The sequence below is a fragment of the Mastigoproctus giganteus genome, chromosome 9, assembly GCF_048544385.1.
Source record: "Mastigoproctus giganteus isolate SK-2022 chromosome 9, ASM4854438v1, whole genome shotgun sequence".
NCBI lineage: Eukaryota > Metazoa > Arthropoda > Arachnida > Uropygi > Thelyphonidae > Mastigoproctus > Mastigoproctus giganteus.
In genome coordinates, this window is record NC_143583.1 from 132421769 (window position 1) to 132444297 (window position 22529).

The following is a 22529-nucleotide window of genomic DNA, read 5'->3' on the forward strand; positions in this document are numbered from 1 at the left end:
TTCATTATTTTACGTTTCAGACAAACTGGGATATTGCTCTTGATTTAACCCATTTAACCCATTAGAAAGGGTTAAAGCTTAAGAGACACTGCTTGTCTCTTCTCTGATACGCAGATTTTTATATGAATATGTTTATCTATAGAGAGGAAGGGATATTTGTTCCTCTGCCTCATTCAAAACAACTAGCTATGTATGTAGTCTACCTTTCCTTTCAGTTGGTTACCGAGTGTTGAAATATTTGCATTTTTTGGCGGATTAAATTCTTTCACTAATTCCTACTAGCATTTCTCACTAGACACCGATATTTCGTTTTGCCCTGCAGGCTTCTACCTTTACTGTGTGCACAGCAGCCAGAGAGTTACGTGAATAAGGTAATGCTAGGATAACGCAGAGTGCCCCAGAGTTATCGGAAGTATACTTAAATTAAAGAGAGAGAGAGAGAGAGAGAGAGAGAGCTAGCGAGCTCATGTAAGTTTGCTTTTCCGTTGGCAAACAGAAAACTCCATTAAAAATAGTTTCATTGATTTCGTTTTATCAACCAAACTGCACTATTAGTGGAGAGCTAACTAAACGTCTCTGGAAATCCATGATTGAACCTGTTAAATGTTTTCTTCAAACAAAAAGGCTCGTTTTAATTTAATTCATGCCCGCCTGAATGCACGAAACGTTTCCTGTTAAGTGGATGCTGCAAATAATACACTTTTTGGATCAGAGTTCAACGCTTTCGCTTAAAAGTGGAACATTTCTCATTGGCTGTTCGCTGCGCAAACTCCACAGTGTTGTTCTCGGAGTAATGAAAAGCCGCTGGTCAGGAGAGGGGACCGAGAAGTGCTTATTCCGAAGACTGGTGTTCGTGGTGATGGTTGTGCAGTGGGGATATTCCCGTAAAGTGAGACACGTGCGGTGTTTCCTGTTAGATGGCTGTACATCACAAGTGCAGCAGTTCGCGTGATGGTAAAAGATCCGGAGAAGTTTCTATCTGTTCCGAGCCACCGCTGGTTGGATGAGCAATGGCAATCCTTAAGACTTGTTGCTGCTGGAAGTCCGTAAGGAATGGAAGTTTTGCCTGTGGGATATACACGATGGTAAGTTGGCCCTTCTTTTAATCCTAACCGGTGGGGGTAGTATTTCAGCTCCCAAACTCTTTGTTGAGGGGGAAGAGTGGAGAAGAGTTCGGCATGTGACTCGACATTGAAAAAGCAACCAGGGGTTGGTCACGTAGTTTGAAGAAAGTCAAAAGACAAAATTTTTCCGTCTGTTCCTCATCAGCACGAGGAAAGATTCTGTTCCACGTGAAATATATAAGGAATGACTGAGAAAGAATATTTCACAGTGAGAGAGAGAGATTTCACTCCAAGTATTCATTTAGAACTATTTTTTAATCGATAGTTATTAGCATCTCATTAATAAGTGACCATTGCAGCAGAACACTTGAGAGCCGATTAAAATTACTGCATGATTAAACCTGTTAAATGGCGTAGAATATAATCAGTTAATGTTAATTCAGTTTTTCACAATGTAAGTTAATCACCAAGGGAACTCACTCATGAGGAGTCAATATATCGTAACTGTACATTGTGGCATTCTAGGCTCGTTTGAATGTACTTTTAAAGACAATAGCACTATCCATCCGGCTTCATACGAGTAACAACAGCCTGAGTGAAAATAAAAAAGCCTCTGGTCTGTAACGGAGTCAAAACTAAGACTTTTCCAAATGGTGACCAGTAGTGAAACCGGCGTAGCGTGACCTAGGACGTTAAGGTTTCTTTTATACAGTGTATAAAACAATAGAGACGGTACTTGAGAGAAAGATTATACTTCTCAACCTTCTCTGGATGGAATAATACAAAAAGAAACAAACGTAGTGAAGCACAATCCGTGCATGCAACTGTTTTCTTCAGCGGTCTTTTCGTTGGATCGGTGCTCTCTTTACTCTGAGATTCAGTTCGGTTCTTTATACATTAGATGCAGTTTAGAAGTTCACCGATAAAAGCGGGGAAGGGCAGTTGTTTGCCCACTTCCGCTTTTGTTTTATCGTTCATTTAACTTTCCTTTTCGTTGCCTGACTGACTGCTCGAGCAACGATTCGATGCATGCGAAACTTTCTCAATTTCGCCCCCTGTCTGCTGTTAAGAAATATTTTACGATTGAAGCAATTCCTTCACCTATTGGCAGTTCAGCAAAGCCGAAAATATGTTTCCTGCCGCTGGCTGTTACGGACATTGGAGACAGACTTATTACGCCATCAATAACAGCATACAATAAGAAAAAGGAGAAATGGCCTCGCTCGTCTGGAGTGAAGAAAACTCTGAGCTTAGCCTGTTTCAACACAGTTCCGTTGATGAAGGAGTGTTTGTCGTGGGACAGAAGTTATCCTCCACCCATAAGTTGACATTGAACGTGAAATGTTAAACGCCTGTTTACATAAGACTCCAGGCACCAAACAGGAAAGATATATGTTGCTGATAAACTTGTCTCTGCCTGCTCTAAACAGAGGGCTCGCTGTCTTCCTCTGCGGGCAGCAGTAGCAGGTGGTGCTTTCTCGGCGAACTCTGCTGAGTACACCTGTTTCTCTTTCACCATCCAACACATTTCTATATTTTCATCACTGTGTATATATTCACTTACGTCGAACCTGTCCTGTCCAGATCGGAGGAACTTTTATCAGTTTTTTTTTCAACAATATGGTTCGGTTAGTTCTCAGGCGAGAGTTGAATGGTTCTTCCTAAAAATACTGAAATATTTCATCCCGAAAAACAGGATGTGAATTGAGTTATTTGGAATGTTCATGTATTCTACGGTCGATAGACTACATTGAACACTTCAAATAATCCAATTCACATTCTAAAGACGCAAATCCATCCTGGGACTTATCACTTAAAAACTGGAGATTTCACACGGGATGAAGAGAGCTTCACTTCTGTGTTTGGAGATATTCACTTCATCCTCTTTAAATATGAATGAATCCAGAAGTAATGAATGAAGAGTAATCAGGTTAATTAATACTTAGCTCCTACAATCTCTCTCTACTCTGTTTCATAGACGTCCAGTTTCCGCTCCAATCCTTTTCTATAGATATGTCCACGAGCACCGTTCTTCTGAACGGGCATCTGAAATTCCATCACTCTCTTCGGAACCAGTCTGAACACGTGCTGCAAGCAGCCAGCATCCGTTCAGTATCCAACTCCAAACTCACAAAACGAACTTTTTCTTTTCCTCATTTATCCCTTTCACTTCCGTTCTCTGGAATAACCTTCCTTCACACCGATTTCTTGAAATTTGCATAAAAAAATCATATTATGGTTTCCTGAGAACAGCTTCATCCACTAATGTGTATTATATTATTTAAACTCGTTGTGAAGAGGTCGGTTATTATAACTACTGTGCTATTCGCGCAGACAAATATAAATCTATCTCGAGGCTTTTAGAGAAACGCTTAGATATACACTGATGAGCCAAAACAGTATGCCCAGCGAGGCGTTATGCAAATCGAAGCAACTGCAGGTGAACTATGGCGCGTGCGCGGGTCGAGACATGGTATAAAAAAACACCTGATACTGAGATCTGTTAATCAGTGTTGCTCTTGTTCTTCAGATGGGAAAGGCAGCGGACTTAAGCGAGTTTGACAAAGGCCAAATTGTAATAGCCAGACGACTGGGTCAGAGCATATCCAAAACCAAACTATTATATTTAGGCCACCCGAATAATTAAATTCATCTGGCGTGCTGTGTCTTATGTCTGTTAATTGTGTATGTGTTCTAATGTCGATTTGTCTGTTTGCTGGACGAAAACCCCCAGTTTCTGGGGGAAAACCTTGCTAGCTATGCCTGCCACGAGCATATCCGAAATGGCACGGCTGGTGGGATGCTCGCGGTCAGCCGTGGTTAGTACCTACTGAAAGTGGTCCGAGGAGGGGAAACCAAGAACCGCCTGCGAGGAGTCGGACGACCACGGCTCATCGATGCTTTCCCAGTACGCACAGGACCTCTTCACAAGGAGAAAGGTGTTAATTGCCATACATCGAAACTGATAGTACAGTATCATCAACAAATTGCATAACAAAGAGACAACTCCTATAAAAGAAAACTGTAGAAGAAAAGAGAATGAACGGAAAAGAAGAAAAGAAAGGTAGAAAGAAAGAAAGAAAAAAAAAAGGATGGGGCTTGTCCCATTAGCATCCCAACCTGAAATAAGTGGACAGGAATAGAGAGAACAAACCGCAGCCTAGCTCCCAAAGCCTTGCGGTAGCCTGAAGAGGGCACCCTAGCCCCTTCACCTTTAAACCCTACTTCCCGGGGGAACGATTCTCTCTTCCTCCACCCTCATTCCTACTCTGGTGGGGCATTGAAACTTGGGGCTGTCTTCCCTATTGGCCCCATACTTCTTTCTCCCTCACCAGTATTCAGCCTCCTCCCTCTCTATCTTCACGCTAGCGAAGCCCCCACACACCTAAATTTAAACACATCCAAAATATCTTCGCCCACGTCCCGGCCTATCAACTCAAGCGACATCAACCCCCACGATTGACGCTGGTATGCACGTTGTGTGTGTGTGTGGGTGTATGCGTATGCGTATGTATAATACAATATAAGAATACTTCTTTTTTTTTATAGGTCCTAGCCACTGAAATCTCAGGAAATTAGGTGGCAGGACTTGCCAGAGTGAAACTAAAACTACTGGGTTCCTGGTCTGCCTCCACGGGGGGAAGGTGGGGGCAACGTTGGGCCTCAGCAGCCTTTTTTTGGCAACGGTGTTGGCCTCTGGCGGTGCTGTCTTTCAGCAGGATAATACGCCATGTCACACTTCCCGGATTGTTCGAGACTGGTTGGCGGAACATGAGGAAGACTTCCAGGTATTGCCCTGGTCTCCAAATTCCGCAGACATCAATCCCATCGAGCATCTGTGGTTTGTGTTGGAACAGCAACTCCGATCTGCGGTGTCTCAGCCACGGACCTTACAGTAGTTAAAGGATCTGCTGGTTACGTGTTGGTAACAGATACCACAAGACACATTTAGAAATCTTGTAGCCTCGCCGGGTACGAGCTGTTTGGCTGCACGGGGAGGACTAACATAATATTAGGTAGGTGGTCATAATGTTTTGGCTCATCGGTGTAGTAACCGTTTGATACAACGTCTGTAATTTGATTTTGTTGACATATCGCAAAAAATGGTCAATTTTCATTTTGGGAACAAGTTCATTCTTCCTCTATAATTGAACTTCTCAAAGGACACTTCAGTTGGGAAGAAATGTTTTCTAACTTCATCGCCGTCTAGAACTCAGCAAGTAATTATTTAATAATTTTAATCAGGCTTCAAGGCTTCTTAACTCTCCAGTGAGGTTGTTTTTCGAAAGAATTTCACTTCGCTATGAGCAACTTTTGAAATGCTCGGTAATCCGATAATTATTTTAACAGCGCATCAATCTTTGCATCTTAACGTATAATTCTTCCTCATCTTTATGAATTGAAGTTTAAATTATTATGAATGCTGCTAATTTTGTAAGCATTATTATTATTTCTTTTTGATATCTCCATAATCTTATTAATATAATTGCTAACAGCAAAAGGGTTGATATTCCCATTTTGGTGGTGAACAGAACAGAAAAACCAGTTTAAAAAGGGCCCGAAGAAAGGGCCTCAGAATGGTTTCGTCAGGCCATTCAAAAACTTTGTAAATGGAATGACATTTCAAAACTGCTTATCACAAAAAGAGGTTACGTTGAAGTTTTGTTATGGCATGAGTTCCCTTGGAGAAATTGCACAATTATGTGATTAAACAAGCAGAAATGGAATATTCATAACAGGACTGCAATGTTATGGTTTAATCAGTTCAGAGAAAGAGTAGGGTGGGTGCTCTTGTAATATTCCAGGTGAAATGGGAGTTGCATACGACGGTTCTAGTTAATGCGGTGGTTGGAAATTAGGACTGCTCGAAGTTTTACGTGTGTTTTGTTAATTAAAACTGATTAAATGCATTGTGTAGTCTCCTCGTCCTGGAGGCAAGTTTCCGAGTTTTATCAAACTTCCTTTGGAATGTTCTTTTGATTGGTTTAAAATACTTCAGAAACTTGTCTCCAGTAAGAGGACGCAAAAAAGTATTATATTTTGAAACAAACGCAGGCAATTAACGAGACGTCCTAGTATTGGGTGACTCAAGGAAACGAAGTTCTAATCAATAAACTATCTGATCGCTTGAGAATCGTTCCTCTTCACTCCAGACGACAACTCCATTGGTCTCTTTTTGTCTACGATATCATAAACTCTGTTATCGATTCTCCATCTCTTCTTGAACAAATACCTTTCACTGTACCCAGTTTGAATTCTCCTTACAAAACTAATTTCTCACTGCCTGTTCCTCGTACTTCCTCATCACTTGGAACTCCTCTGTTTCATTTCCTTCAGGTATTGAATAATTACAACATTGATTTTACACTTAATCCATTTATAAGAATTGCTCCTTACTCTGTTTTTGTTAATCTACATTTTGTATATATTTTAATTCTAGTTTTGTATTTATTGTTACTGTTCTGTATTGATTCTATAACTCTCAGAGTTCTCACCAATTTCGGGTCTGTGTGCCCTGTGTGTGAGAAGTCTGTATATAAATAAATAAATAAATCATTGACGAATAAGATAAAGCATACTTGTAAAATAAAGAAAAATACTTCTAAACGCAATACTCAATTTCTTTTTATTTATTTCCCGTTTCGTTAAATTTGCGTTTTTAATTCCACGTGATTAAGCGGAATTCATTCCAGAAGGCAATCATTCTTTCTTAATTTAAGTGATCTAAACTCAGTGATCACTGAACTGTGACACCCCATTCGTAATGCCGCACAGCTCGCAGTATAACGATCTGAACAGCTTCGTACGCTAGAGCAGTGGTCATTTGCATCTGGCCGTGCAAGTCAAAGTGATCTTCCAAGTAGTTAAGATATTAGGGAGTCTCAAAAGGACATGATTGTGGGAGCTCGTGCATCGGGTGCTTCCATATCAAAAACGACACGTCTTGTCGGTTGTTCACGGCCCACTGTGGTTAAGGTGTACAAAGAATGGTGTCTAACGCGTCAAACCACTTCCCGCCATCAAAACTGTAAATGATTACGCGAGTGGATATTCTTGCCGAATGAAGGGCGCAGCGCGTTGTACGGGCTCAACGGCAGATCACTGTGCGACAGTTGACATCGCAATACAATATGGGGAATGCAAAAACAATATCCCATATGATGACGCGCTGGAAACGCAGACATGTGGGGGTTCCACAACAGACAATCCAAGAGGTGCCGAGGTGCCCTCTGATCATCGTCGAAGGCGAATGCTGTGGTATCAACAACACCTGGTTGGACACTGGAGGACTGAAAACAAGTGTGTTGGTGCAACACGCCGACGAATGTCTTCTTGTGTGACGCAAGCAACCCGAGTTCATGGATCCATCGTGTACGATGCCCACTATCCAAGCAGGTGGCGATGTTTGCTTAATATGGGGCATATTTTGCTGGCAAGAAAAAGGATCCCAGGTGGGTATGGACCAACATTTCACTGATGAGGTTTACCAGCAGCTCTTAGGAGACCATGCGCACCCTGCCAGGTTGCATTTTTTTTTCCAGATAGAAACGGAATCTTCCAAGACGATAATGCGCCGTGTTATCGGCTCGCACTGTGCACGATGACACGTTGACAGGTTAGAGGAACACAGTGAAGATATCACCCACCTTGATTGGCTTCCAAATTCGTCTGACCTCAATCTAATTGAACATCTGTGGGATATTTTGGAACAGGAAGTGAGGTGTACGGACACGCAACTGTCATCTGTTCTGACAGCATAGCTGTAGATCCCTACGGACGGCTGAAGACATCTAGTGGAGTCAGTGCCTACGAGAATAGCGACTGTTATCCGTGCGAAATTGCCCAACCTGGTATTAGGTAGGTGGCCATAATTCAGTGATCACTCAGTATATGTCTCTTGGCTGAGAAATAATTGGGTTGTTTATATTCAGGCAGTTAAAGCCATCAGACTACCACAGTACATCATGGCTCTGATTGTGTTGTTATTTTAGAGTTTTAGCCGCATCAGCAACTTAGGCCATATTGCGCCTCATATAATAAAACTGTTAATTGGGTCCAACAAACAGTCGATTTATTGTTTGCTTGACATAAAACCTGAATTTCTGGGAGAAAAACCATGCTCCTTTTGCCTGAAACTGATTAACTCAGCCACGTTGAGAAAAAAACCCATAAAAATTCCTCGCGTCATTGACGGGATTGGAACTCATATCTTTTCCACCCAGTATGGGGAGGACGGTGATTATACCAACTGAGCTGTATACGAGGGCATAGGAGACAAATAAATCAATAAATAAATTTTCTGTTTATACTCCGGGACGACCAAACGGTCAGAGGAGTTCACAAGATAGACAGAATACAAGAAACAGCACCGTATTCAGCAGTCACGGGCTTGAACCCCGGTCACTCAAGGCACGTGTACTTATGCACCCGCGCGCCTGACCACTAGGCTACGGCGGCCTCTCAAATAGTTGTAATAACCAGGCGTTCTTCGGAGTGGACCAGTGGGGACTTTCAGAGTTCAATTCTGGAGTTCTCTTCTTGTTTCTGATTTTCGTCAGTGATATTGACGATTGTATACAAGGAAACTATCAGAATCTGCTAATGATTTAGCCCTCGTGGGTAGCATAGTTAGTTGGATCGCCGTCCTCCTCACACCGGTTGGAAAAGCTGGGAGGAATTTTTATGGGCCTTTTTCACATTTTGGTTGAGTTAGTCGGTCTCAGACGAGGGTAGCACGGTTTTTGGTCCAGCAAACAGAAAATCGACCACAGAATACATGCAATTTACAGACAGTACACACGGAGCAATATGGCCTTAGTCACTGATGCTCCTAAAAACCCTACAACAACAACAGCTAATGATTTAAGGAAGGTAGGATGGAAAATAATGTGGATTAGGATTATGCTGCTTCAGAATGACGCTCTCATGAATAGCACAATTAATAGAATTGCCGTCCTCCCCACACTGGGGGCGGGGAAAACTCGAGTTCGAATCCTGTCAATAACATGAAGAATTTGTATGATCCTTATCATAACGTGGTTGAGTTATTCGGTTTCAGGAGAGGGCTGCACGATTTTTTTTCTCCCTGAAACTCAGCTTTTCGTTCAGCAAACAGCAAATCGATTACAGAACACACATAATTTACAGACATATATACGGAGCAATATGGTCTAAGTTACTGATATGCCTAAACCCTACAACTACAACAATTCGGAATGACTTAGATAAGTCCATCATATGGTCTGAAAAATGGGAACTGAACTTTAATACTGTTAAATATAAGGTTTTGCATTTGGAGAAAAGAAATCCCTGGGGGTGATTTACAGACTAGGAAAGGCTTAATTAAAGGTAGGCGAGAAAGATTTAAGAGTTATAATACAAGCAGAGATGGAGTTTTCTTTGCAATGTAAGCAGGTGGCTAGGAAGGTTTAGGTTTACTGTCAGTGATCAATGTCTTCCACTTTCCTGTCTCTTCTGTGCTCTTTCCTTGGCCTTCCCCACTCTCGCTTCTGCAGGAGTGTGGACGACTCTTTTACTCCCTGGTCCGGCTCCTCATGCCAGTGGACGGATGCTGGGAGGCTCCTTCCTGGTGATCGCGCCTCCCAGTAACGAAGAGGCCAGTCAAACAACACACTACTCACACATAACCCACACTGACTGGCTTTGCTATGTTAACAGAGTATTTAACGCGGATTTGTGGGAAACCACGGGAACCGCATAACAATAACACTATGTCCACTGATCAATATATGTCAGTGATCAATAGGACCTTTTCCAGTAGGGAGAATGATATTTTTCATTCCACTTTATGAAACGTTGGTGAGGCCACATCTGGAATACTGTATTCGATCCGGAGGCCACTCAAAAAAAAAGAAGGACATAGAACTTCTAGAGAAGATCTAAAGAAGGGCAGCTAGATTGGCTGGAAGTGTTAAGGGTTGCTCCTCTAAGGATCGTCTTAGAAGACATGGAATGCAGAGCGTGGAGACTATCCTCCTCAGGTATAGCGGTATCTAGTCTCGGTGTGCTTGAGAGGTGTTTAAATTCCTTTAAGGAATAAGCAAAATGAAGAAGGAAGATAAACTGGCATTGGTAGATGAAACTAGAAGAGGGGGCACAAATATATAAAAAAATTAGGAAGCAACAGATGACATCTTCTCATGAAGTTCACCTTCATGCACGTGTTGTTGGCAATCGGAATAACTATCCTCCTAAGGTAATTGAGGTAGTGGGGGTGACAAAGGTCAAAGCGAAATTGGACAGCTACTTTTTAGTAATCGGCAAATTGTGGTCGGTTTTTTTTTCTTTTGTTAACGAAGAATAGGTCGTTTCCTTGCATCATTTGGCTTCATCAGTATAAAAATAGAATAGTTGTAACTTAACTTTTGGATACAGTGTATATATATATACATACACACAATTCGGAAATTAATAGTCTTATGCCGCACCAGATTTTGATGGTTACTAAAAATGATACGTTGCATGGCTATAGCTGCCTTGGCACTTAATCTAAAACAACAACACAACTCTTAGAAACTTTCTTTCCCGCTGCGCAGCGAATGAAAAACGTCAGCGCCTCTCTTCGATAATAAGGTAAATGTCACACGGGTAGAAGTACACAGTGTTTCGTCTAGAATATGACTAGGAGCCAATTAGATTTACAATATCAGTTGTCAAATGATTGCCAGCTTGCAATATTCATTTACAGATAGTCCACTTGAGCGAACAGAAAAACAAATTTTACCGTTTCGCCTATGTTCCCATTGGGCAATCATTGTTTAAATCCAAGATGGATGAATGAATGAAAATCTTCATCAATCACTGCTCACCCTTTGGGTAGACAGTGATTGATGTAACTTTGTAGATATTATTTCCATGGCCATTACAAGATTACAGCCTATCTTAGACAGATCCCATGCTGCAGCCCCACTTACAAAATACGAAATTTTTTTTTATTCAGCTCGAAGTTATACTGAAATGGATTAAATTGATTTATGGTGAGTCCCGACAGCAGCAAACTGGTCAACAACGTGTTTATTTTACATGGTAAGGGTAGAATAAAGACAAGAGCAGGTTGTCACAGGTTCAAGATAAGGGTGCCCCAGTGAAAAATTTTGCTGTGCTTATTGGTCCTGTTGACACTTTCTGAGACCATCTCCAATTCTTGCAGAAGGGAAGAGTAATGCTTTGTCCGTGGGAAAAGCACTACGACAGATAGTTCCAAATAACAAAAATGGAACCTTTGTGCTAGGAATCTTTACGTCTGGAGTTCTTAGTTTGAAGTTCTTTGAAGTTTTACGTTTAAAAACTTTGGTGAAAAGTATCGGATCTTAAAGGGCAGACCTACTGTCGTAAGAATTAATGTTCCTGCAATGATATCTGAAGTTTTTAAACTCTTTTCGCGTACAGTGTACTACAGTTTAAGCGTAATTGGAAAGGGATACAGCTAGTCGCGTGCCGTTTATGTTTAGCTTTCTTTATACACCAGAAGAACACCACCGAAAACATTAATGCTGGTATTAAAATTTATTACCTACCGCGTCATTAAATTTCTAGCTTAAAAGCGAAACAAGTTTAATAAAAAGAGACACTAACTATTGGGTTAAAAGAAATTGTACTTTCCTCCCTCTTTGTCTGGTGGCCTCATAACGATCTCTTTGCTGCACGTGCTCGTTTCATCGCTGCAGTCGAGCAGCGTTATGAAAGGAAAACATGGGAATGGAAATCAATTTTTCCCGATAGCTTTTAAATTGAAGTCAAAAGAAAGTTCGTGCAATTACACACGCACGCACGTATGTACGATGTACGCGTGAGGAGGGTACATAACCATAGTGTAATAGTTTCTAGTGAGGAATTCCAGGCATGAGAAAATGATTTTTATAACAACGATTTTTCATTCTCTTCCTTTCTAAGAGAAAGAGAGATTCTTCAGTTGTAACTGTAACTCTGGAGGATGAAAAAACAAACTTTGTTTTGGTTCTGCAATATTTTCTCTCTCTCTCTCTCTCTCTCTCTTTCCCTCTAACCTTCAGGGAACTCTTCTATCAACTCTCAGGTCAAAAGAGTCCGTAAACCTCGGTGATTGCTTTGGCGGGTTACGAAACTCATTTCTTCCAATGAATAAATGGAGGATTCGTTTTTCTCGAGCTCTTTTCACTTTATACTGATATATTCTTGAAGGAAGCTGTAAGTTCTTGGGGAAATTGTGCCCACACTTCCAAAGAACGGCCACAGACGGACAACATTGGTGTCTCCGGTCTCCTTTTGATAGAATGTTTGCTTTTTCCGTCAAGATGTAGAGATAGATGGAAGGAAATAATTTCACATACGCCATTCGGCTTCGTCCTGAATAAACACATGCGCGGATCCATCAGTAGCCCAAAGGGATGAAGAAAAAGGTTTTGTTACGTAAAGAACAGAAAAGAAAAAAAAGTATAACTTCTTATTTATGTACACAGATTAAACAAATAAGGAGGATGAGAAGAAGAACGCGTTATTATCCGATTTTTCATTTTTATTTATTTTTGGTAGGTTTTGTTTCTTAAGTTCTTTCCCTTGGTTGTTTAATTTTTCTTTTTCCCTCATTAACGTTTTAGAAATAGCGTAGAAGGAAAGGATCGAACGAGGCAGGTGAGTTTCCGTCTTTCTTATCATCTTCGAGATGCCGTTCCAAGTGCAATGCATATAGATTCATTTATGGTTAAATTTTTTTTACGCTTTTCCACTTTCGTCTCTAAGAAAGTTACGATTGGGGATCTCCGAGAGATGGAAGTTATCGTGAGATGTGTGCTGTATAGTCATATTTTATTATTACAGCCCACGATACCCTGACAGGGTTGAAGCAGATAACGAATTCCAAGCTACGAATAACAATAAGAACGGGCGCTTATTTTAACACGGGCGATAATCTTCCACTTGCTCTTTGCTTTCCTTTTTCTTGAATTCTTTCTTTACCGCACCCCTAACTTCAGCCATAAACGTCGTGTCTGTTAAGAACAGTCTCGCTTGATTGCTCATTTTGCAAAGCAAATTCAGGACATCTCCGTCTTTTCTTATATGGAACTTTAAATCCCTGTGTGATGGAGAACGTCTTCGATCAATTTCCGGTGATATAAAAGTCCGCTGGAATGCGTGAGATGAAGGCAAATCTCGCTTAGCAGCTATTAAAATGGTTATAAAGATTGTGATTTAGTACAGTTCTCTCTAAAGTAATCTCGTTCGCTTCATGAGCGTTTTATACCCAGCGATATTTAAAACTAGCTACGCTAACGGCGAAGATGTGCAAGTTGTGTTTGGAATGGTTTCAGTTAATGATTACTGTCTCAGTTCTATCCCATTTCATTTTAATTAATTCTTGTATAGAATTAATTGAAAATATAGTTTTAGTGTTAATCTTACAGTTATATATTTTCGCGTTCTTTCAATTTTTATATTAGAAATTCTAAATTCAGGGTTTATAAATATTGTTACGTTTTTTTCTTAGGCAGAGAAAATTGAGTAGTACAAACCAACCGTATCTGTGTTTTCAGCCCTTGCGATTAGCATAATGATTATTTCTTTCACACATTATGGAAATGGTTTCAATTCGAGTCTCCTGTAGACAACAGGGGGAACTTTTATGGGCTTTTTTCACGCTGTGGCCGATTTAGCGGGTGTCGGGTGAAGACAGCATGGTTTTTTCTCAGAATAATCGAGTTTTTCATTCAGTAAACAGATAAAGCCCACTGAATACACTGATACATCATTAGCAGTAGCATTAGTAGAGGCATATGATGCAAGATGGCGAGCTTATATATTATCAGCAAAAAAAAAAAAAAACCTTCCCGTTTCATTATCCATTCCGGCCAATAGTTTATCTAGTTCTTCCTTGAATTTATTTAAATTATCAACTTCCACAACAACAACAGATGGAAGTTTGTTCCAGCAATCAACCACCCGCTGGCCTGAAGGCAAACTTCCGCACATCTAGTCTGCAACCATCCTTTCTCAATTTGAATTTATGCCCCTTATGTGCTGTGCGTATTCTGAACAAGAGAAAGAATCCCATTAGCATTCAGCTTGCTAACAATTCAACGCCATAAACACCTAAATCAGATCATCTCGCAGGTGCCTAGTCTCCAGACGCTGCAATTTGCAGAACTGGAGCCTTTCTTGGTAAGAGCACTCCTTTGTTCCCTTTACCAATCTCGTTGCCCTTCTCTGTACTCGTCCCAGTAACTTTACATCATTCCTAAAATGAAGCCTCTAGAGCTCTATGCAGTGCTCAACATGTAGTCTGACCATTGCCTTATGCAATGGTATAATCACCTCCTTAACACTACTAGCAAAATTCCTGTATAAGATTGACAAGGCCCCCATGAGCTGTCCTAAGAGCCTGTCTGCATTTCTGAGAGAACGCCATATCTGAGTATACAATTACCTACAGGTCTTATTCATTTTGCACTACCATTTGAATGCAGTATCACACAATTGTTACATTATTCTCGGGTTATTGCTACCCATACGCAGTACTTTGCATTTGTCAATGTTAAACTTCAATTGCCATTTCCCAGTCCGTCTGCCTAACTTTTCCAGATCCTGTTGCAGTAGCATACTCTAATTAACCACCCTGCAAACCCTTGTATCATCTGAAAACTTGGATATTAAGCCTGATATACCTTCTTCAGTATCATTGATAAATATACAAAACAACAATGGACCCAACACCGAACCCTGGGGGGAACTCCACTAATAGCATTAGTCCACGAAGAGCAGTGCCCATTGATTTCCACTCTCTGTCTTCTCCCACCCTTATTCATAACAGCAACTTGCTCTTAATGCCATACTTCTCCAATTTGTATCAAAAGCTTTCCTGAAGTCCAAGTATATGATATCAAAATTATTTTTCGCATCCATTTCCTTTGTAACCATATCGTAGTATCCAATCAAATTGGTCAGACAAGACATCCCCCTTACCAAACCCATCCTCTGTCTGAAGTATAACTGCAGTCTTGTCTAGATGATCTTGCATTACTTCTTTAACCAGTGACTTCATTATTTTTCCTGGCCTTAGTTGCCTGGTATAAAAATCATCCAGTTTGTTTGAAACGCCGGTTTTGATGTGAAAACATCTTTGGCGACGCCTACTACATTTTCACACTGAAGCAAACGAATTAGTAACCAAAATTTCAGACGGAAATGACGCAAATAACGTCACTTTCTAAATGACACTAACTGAGTCACTAACGTTGATTCGGTAGAGTAAGTAGCGGGTAGTAATATTATTCAAGAATAAAAGCTTGAAAGCCACCAAAGAAGCCTCTCATGTCGACAAAACAACGAGTTCAAAAACAAAGAGAACCTAAAAAACTGCAGAGTTTAATAAAATTTGCTTCTCAAGATTTTGACCAACATCAACCTTCTGCATCGACTTCTTATCAAGAAACTGTACCGTCGACGTCACGAAATTACATTCAAGAACTTCCTGAAGATTTCGATCCAGAAAATTTGAGTTTAATGAATTACCTGAGGATTTTCAATGATTTCTGAACCGGCTAGACAGAGAATGCTGCAACAACCAGCTTCGATTGCATCATCCAAAAAGAAACAAAATCATATTTCAGCTCAATCGCTTGTTGTTAGGCCCTCCACAAGTTTCAACAGTAGTCCAGCATGAACTCATTTACAAGAACATTGAACATGACCGTAACTCCTATAAAGAATTTTAACGACAATTTCTGAAAAATACATTTGGAGCTGTTTGTGATACTGTGATCGATTATGGTATGAAAATGATGCAAAGTTGTGCACTCCAGAAAGTTACCTTTACTTCTCTTAGAATTTCAAAAAGCAGACTTAACGACTTTGAAGGCTCAACCCTTGAACATCCTCCAAGCCAAGGATGTTTTCACATAAAATAAAACAACTTTCGTGCGTACAGAGTACAGACGCTGTATTTGTGGCGGATTTTTATTTGTGACGGAAAATTTGAGAATTTTTAAAAATACTTCTTTACCATTATATGAGTCCGCTAATAAGAACAGAATGGAAAAGTCCAGAAAAGATTCTATCAAGAAAACAGTAGGTTTTTGGACATTTATAAAATGAAATTCTACAGTTAAAAATACTGAGCTTTAAATACAAATGCTTTTAAAAATATATAATTAAGTAGAGGATTTAAAAAATGAAAAACATATCTAGTTAGTTGTAAAAAAATAAAATAATATCTTCAAACAGGAAAAAGCCCAGCTAGAAAACAACTTGATGCGTTGCAATATGTCCTTTTAGATGGCGCTATATGATCATATTGCGTCGTTTAACTAAAAGGTATCAGACTGCATTTTTATCTTTTAATAGTCTTTCAGAAACTGATCTCTCTGCACCTAATTTTAGCAGTTGTTCAATCCAATAACTTCTGTCTTTTCCAAGGGCCCTCCCACACAATCTGAATGGTGCGACCATAAGCGAGATGGCAACTCAAGCGCGGCAATAACTAGAGTAATATTAACATGATTAAACAGTGTAAAAAATTAAAAATTATTTTTAATGGCACTGAGACATTTCAATTTTCCTGAGACGTTATTGTGATTTAAAAACTGCATGGATAGTTCACGCTTAGTGAGTTGAGTGCATCGCATTACATGTCTATGTTAGAAAACTCGAGGAGGAGAGATAAATGAACCCGAAGAAAAGTTGGGTTATGTTTTCTAGATGGGTTTTTACAACAGTATCGATGAATTCATCGTTGTGCAATAAATAAAATGTATTTATTTATTTATACTCGTTCATATCCTATCACTGGGAGTCTGTTATGAAATATCCTTCTACAAATACGATAACCAACATCCGAGGAGTGCGCCTAGAGGGCAGTCTTGCATTACACGCAAAATCATCCCCTGGTGAAGTGCTGTAAAACAACCCTTACAAAGATAAATCCTTGGAAAGTGTTCTTGAAATATATCGCTAAAATTGTCTTTTAGCTCGGTTAAAAAATCTATCAGCATTGGTGATGATTTTCACGAGGATGAAGCGAAAGTGGAAAAATGTAGATTTACGAGGCTTCAGATTATTCAAATTTCACTTATGAAAGCACTTTTGTTCTGAATTCATCCCCTCAAATTAAATTTTATTTGTTGTGTCATTAATGCTTGAAGAAATACTATTCTTTGCCATTGATTTAAAAATATTGATCCAGAGCTTTTTCTTTGTTGAAATAACAGGCAATGTCACTTATACTGATCTCTATCAGATCTCTATGATGTGATAGTTAGATGATCTGTCAGATTAAAATAATAGCATTAGTAATTAAACTGATCCGATCTAATAATATAACTGAGACGATCCGATTTATGATCTGATTGCACAAATGATTTACGTCCCCAAAGTTTCTTGCTAACAAATTGGCAAAAACCTGGAAAACGGCACATGGGAGCTTTTTATAGATGAAGCGGCGATTTTCGTTTGCCATCCTCATAGATTTTTTTCCACTGGCTGGAAAGATTTCAAGCCTGTACGTGTAGAAGGTGCTACATCCAGGAAGCTGAATTCGTCATGGCATTCAAAGCATTTACCTTTATTTTATTAAATGAGCGCCATCTGTAACTGAGATGATATCGAGTTAAATTTTTAATGAATGTGTATCTCATTCAATCTAGTTGCCGTGTGAAAAATTAAGTAACCAGTTGTCCCTCTTCTAAGAACCGGTATTTTTTCGGGAAAGACGTTTGTATTGAAAAAATGCCAAAGGCAAACCATTTCCTTTCTTTCCAAAGAACTCAGCAGGAAACTGTTAACTTTGTTATATTGAAACCTTATCTGCAATTTTGCTCACTAACCGATCATATCAGCTCCTGTATTCAAAATATTAGTTACCAGTACCAACTGTAAACGTCCAAATTTTAATTTGTGTCAATCATTGACCAGTTGCCATTCCCCCGCTTCTGTAGATTGAAAGCTCAGATGATGTCTGATCTTTCAATCTATAGAACTCACGTTGCGATTTTAGAAAGAGAAAAATTCTTTTTCACCGTGAACAAACTCACGTTCCTGCCTCCTTTATTCATCCAGATTTGCACAGCTTTCTGTCTGCCCTTAAATGAAACGGATTTTTCGAATTTTTGCTTTAGAGTTGGCTGGTAATTGGACTGGACATCATCACTTGTTTGTGATTGGTATACTGTTCCTCGTAAGATGGTTGATCGACTTCCACAGTGCCTTCATATTCACTTTCCAGTATTTCAAGCATGTTAGTGGTTTTCCCAATGCAATAAACACTGCCATCTTCAGTGCCAGAAAGTTGCAAAGCCAGCTCGGATATGTCACCATTGTTTAAACAGTAATGGACTGTCCCTTTAATTTTGCGGCCTTCGTATATCTACATCGCAAGACGTAGAACGTTTACATAATTTTACATGTCGAGAGCTTCAGGAGCATGTACTTTGTGATCACAGAGACATATCACAAATCTACCGAAGGAGTTGCCAGCAAAGAGTATGGCTTCTTGCTGATATCTCCTTATCACTTCATTTGTCCCTCCGCTTGAGACACAAACGTGCGAGCATCCCTTCCTTCAACAATTCCTCGTCTTTTAACAGCAGCCTCTACGATTGCAGCTTCAGAGAAATCTGAACATTTTTAGGATGCTTGTAGCATAAATATGATAAAATACTTACAGCATAAATATGATAGAATACTTGCGACATACTATCAGCAAGTTAAATTTTGCACACAGGTGCAAAACACTGGTTATTTAACATGATCTATAAGCAAACTGACTTTCAGATGAAGTTTTCAGGCACAATATGGCTCAGGAGGCCCTTGTGCCAAAAAACCCTCAGCATAACAACAAAGGAAGTTTTCGCGACAAAAATTAACAAAACGAATAAAAGTTCATATTTCTTCAGAAGGTGATCAAATAGTCAACCCAAGGTTGGTTGTTGTAGAGTTTTAGACACATCAGCAACTTAGGCCGTATTGCGCCGTATATAATGCGTCTGTAAATCGCATGTGTTCTGTGGCCGATTTACTGGACGAAAAACCCGAGTTTCCGGGAGAAAACACCATTCTACCCTCGCCTGAGACCGACTAACTCAGCCACGTTGTGGAAAAAGGCCCATAAAATTCCTCAAGTCATTGGATTGGAACTCCAGTCTTCTTCACCGGTGTGGAGAGGACGGTGTTTACATTCCCTACCCACGGGGGGGTACGAGTATCAGTTTCTGCTGTTAATGTTGCTGAAACTGAATGCAAAAGAACGTATTCACAAAAGAAAGTATTCATTATCACTTACCATCTTTTCTGATACAGCTTGGGACATAATCCATCAGGAACTGAATTTCCGGTTAAAATTTTATCAGCGCCATAGCATTTCCCCTTTAGCCTGTTGCCCGTCTTAGGACCCTTTCAAGAAGCTTGACGTCTTTATTCAGATGAAGTCTCCATAACTGGACACAGTATACCAAGTGTTGTCTTATAATTGCCTTACACAGTGGGATTTTGACCTCTCTATCTGTACTGAATAACGTTCTGAAGGTTAACTTTCTCTACTGAAGGTTAATGCCTTCAGCTTAACATCTGCTTCCTCATCATAAGCTCATCTTGCAAGGAAATATCTCTTAAACAGCAATGTTCATGAAACAGCGATTTCCGTTGTCAGAAAAATCTTTTCAAAAGATATTCCGGTAACGTAATTGTTAGTTTATATTTTTTTATAAATTTCCTGAGACTAAAAAATGATGTGGAAATAATTCATTAATAGTAATGTTTTTTAATCGTTTATAGGCCAATTAAATATTATAAAGTAATAAGATATTAAGGAAATATACTTCCAGAAACAACCAATCTTCTTATTACAGTAAAACAAAAAAAGCCTATCGATGATTTATCGAACGTTATCCTGTAGAGATAGACAGATCATAATCCCACTGTGTAAGGCAATTGTAAGACAACACTTGGAATACAGTGTTCAAGTACAAAGACTTCATCTGAAAAAGACATCAAGCTTCTTGAAAGGGTCCTAAGACGGGCAACTCGCATGGTGAGATTGGAAAAAGGGTGATCGTACGAGGAAAGACTTCAGTTATGTCGGCTACAAAGCTTGGCAACCAGGTCCTCAGAGGTGATCTGATTGAGGTTTATAAGACTCTGAGAGGGATTAGTAAAATGAATGAAGGTGGAATTTTCACTGTTATAGAGAATTCTGGAACTAGGGGGCATAAGTTCAAGTTACAGGGGAAGAAGTTTAGCCTAGATTGTAGAAAGTTTTCTTTTAGGCAGAAAGTTAATTACTGGAATAAGTTACCTCATTGGGTAAGTTCAAAGACAATTAGATTGTTACCTATGTAGGAAGGAAGCGCATAATTTGTATTTTCTTATCTACTTGGTTTTTTTTTTGCCAATGCAGCAAAAGCTTGTGGCTTCTTTGCGCTATATGGCTAAACTCATACCAAACTAATGTTTAATAACCCTCGCTGCCTTTACGAAAATTCAATTAACTAAACTATATTAACTTATTCAATTAATTAATTCAATTAACTAAGATCTTGCTAGTAATCTGGACCCATAATAGGTCTTGCCTTCGTACATTTAGAAATTTTATTGCAATAATAATGATAATAATACAATTCGATACATTGCAATATTGCCCTTCAAGGCTATCAGGCCAGGGGTTGATTATTAATTTCCCTGCAAAATTACTCTTTTAATTCGACTTAATGAGCATCTGTTTTATTCCACGTTTGCACTGGAGGAAAAGAATTGTGTGGCTCTTTTCCCTTATTTTTAACTAGCTTTTTATTTAGGGTATTTTTGTATTTAACTAAGTATTTACAAAGTTAAACTTAATATTTATAGAGCCTTTTTTTATTGTTAATTTTGATGGAAAACGCGCAAGTCGCAAGTAAGAAAAATTTTCTTGTAGAACTACTTAGTGTTCTAAACAGCACAATTCATACTCCTGCATTATATGTATATAAAGGTAATTAAGTACCAGTGTTCTTCTAAATTTATAGTTAGATATCTTGCAATTTTAAATTTATTTAAAAAAGATGAGTTATGGCCCTTTTCTTGAACTTGTTGTCGCATGTATGGCGAGTTTTAGCTAGCTGATAGAGAGTATTTCTTTGTACTAGATGTCGGGAATGTGATGAATTGAGTTCAAAACTCGACATACAGTTAGGTGTGATTGAGTCTCTGAGAAAGTCAGTGGATGCCCTGGAGAAAATTTATTCTGGGGACTCGTCAGAGATTCAATTGTCTGATGTTATGTCGGGCGGTGTACTTCCAAATTCAGCCCCACAAATAGATCCTGTACAGAATGCTTTGATTCCACAGATAGTAGTTATAAACAGGGACTCATTTGAATATATTCTCTAAGAAAGACAAATGGCATAGAAACAGAGTCTAATGGGTGCAAAAATTGACGATGTAACAGTTTATCAGCTCCTAATGGTTCTAGTAAGGGATATAGTAATACATGTGAGGTCGATCTGTGCGGTAGCACAGTAGTTGTAATCACCGTCCTTCCCACACCGTGTGGAAAAGGCTCTGGTGAGAATCTCATTAATTACACAAGGAATTTTTATGGCCATTTCACAATATGGCTGAGTTAGTCGGTCGAGGGTAGCAGGTTTTCTTTCCCGGAAACTCGGGTTTTGGGCTAGCAACCAGCGAATCCACCACAGGGCACACAGTTTACAGCATATTATATACGGCGTAATATGGCCAAAGTTGTTGATGCGTTAAAAGGGTTAAATATAAGGTTAAATAAAGAGTTAAAAACCACCTAAACTATAAAAACCTAACCTCTAAGAAGCCTAACTGTATCAAAAATTTGCCAGTGGGAGAACCAATAGCAGCCAGTCAGTACAATACCATATAATGGGTTGTATCTAAAGGAACCTGTTAATCAAACATAAATGCTAGAGTTTCAAATTCAAGAGAAGAGACTATATAAGGGAATGATATCTTTCTTGAGCTCGATTAACTGAGGAGACGTTTACATTTACTGTATGGTTTTGGATACAAATATGCTACTGGAAATATTCAAGGGATTTATTCATGAAGCGACAAACTTATTCGTACCAGTGGTCAAGTTCCGTAAACATAAGATTACAAAATGGATGACAGTGAGGTTAAGAGTTTATTTGAGTTAAGAGTTTATTGAGCAAAAAGGCCAATAGAACTACCAGTATATAACTCACTGGCTAAATAACTATAGGCTAGTGAGTTGACCTCTGTGATGAGGAAGATTATGGAGTTTGTTGTTATGGATGCGATTTTGAACCGTCTCACCAAGAATGGTATCTTGAATTGATCTCAGCATGGGTTCATTAAGGAGAGATCATGCCTGAGCAATTTGATAAATTACTATGATTAAGTCATTAAACAGTTGGATGCAGGTAAAAATTTTGAAATTATATACCTAGACTTCAGTAAAGCGTTTTATCATAAAAGTCAGTCTTCAGGGTAGACCTGTGTAACACGTGG

At 39.3% G+C, this 22529-nt stretch overlaps 1 protein-coding gene across 2 annotated transcripts in view; it reads left to right on the top strand.

Annotated features, from left to right (window-relative positions):
* Positions 1-855: 855 nt before the first annotated feature.
* Positions 856-22529, top strand: part of LOC150080741 (uncharacterized) — a 45505-nt gene continuing 23831 nt past the window's right edge. For both annotated transcript variants that reach the window (XM_090381543.1, XM_090381544.1), the window contains exon 1: positions 856-1085. In XM_090381543.1, coding sequence (XP_090237669.1) covers positions 1011-1085 — 75 coding nt within the window. In that variant the 5' untranslated portion in view covers positions 856-1010. The remainder of the gene's footprint in view (positions 1086-22529) is intronic.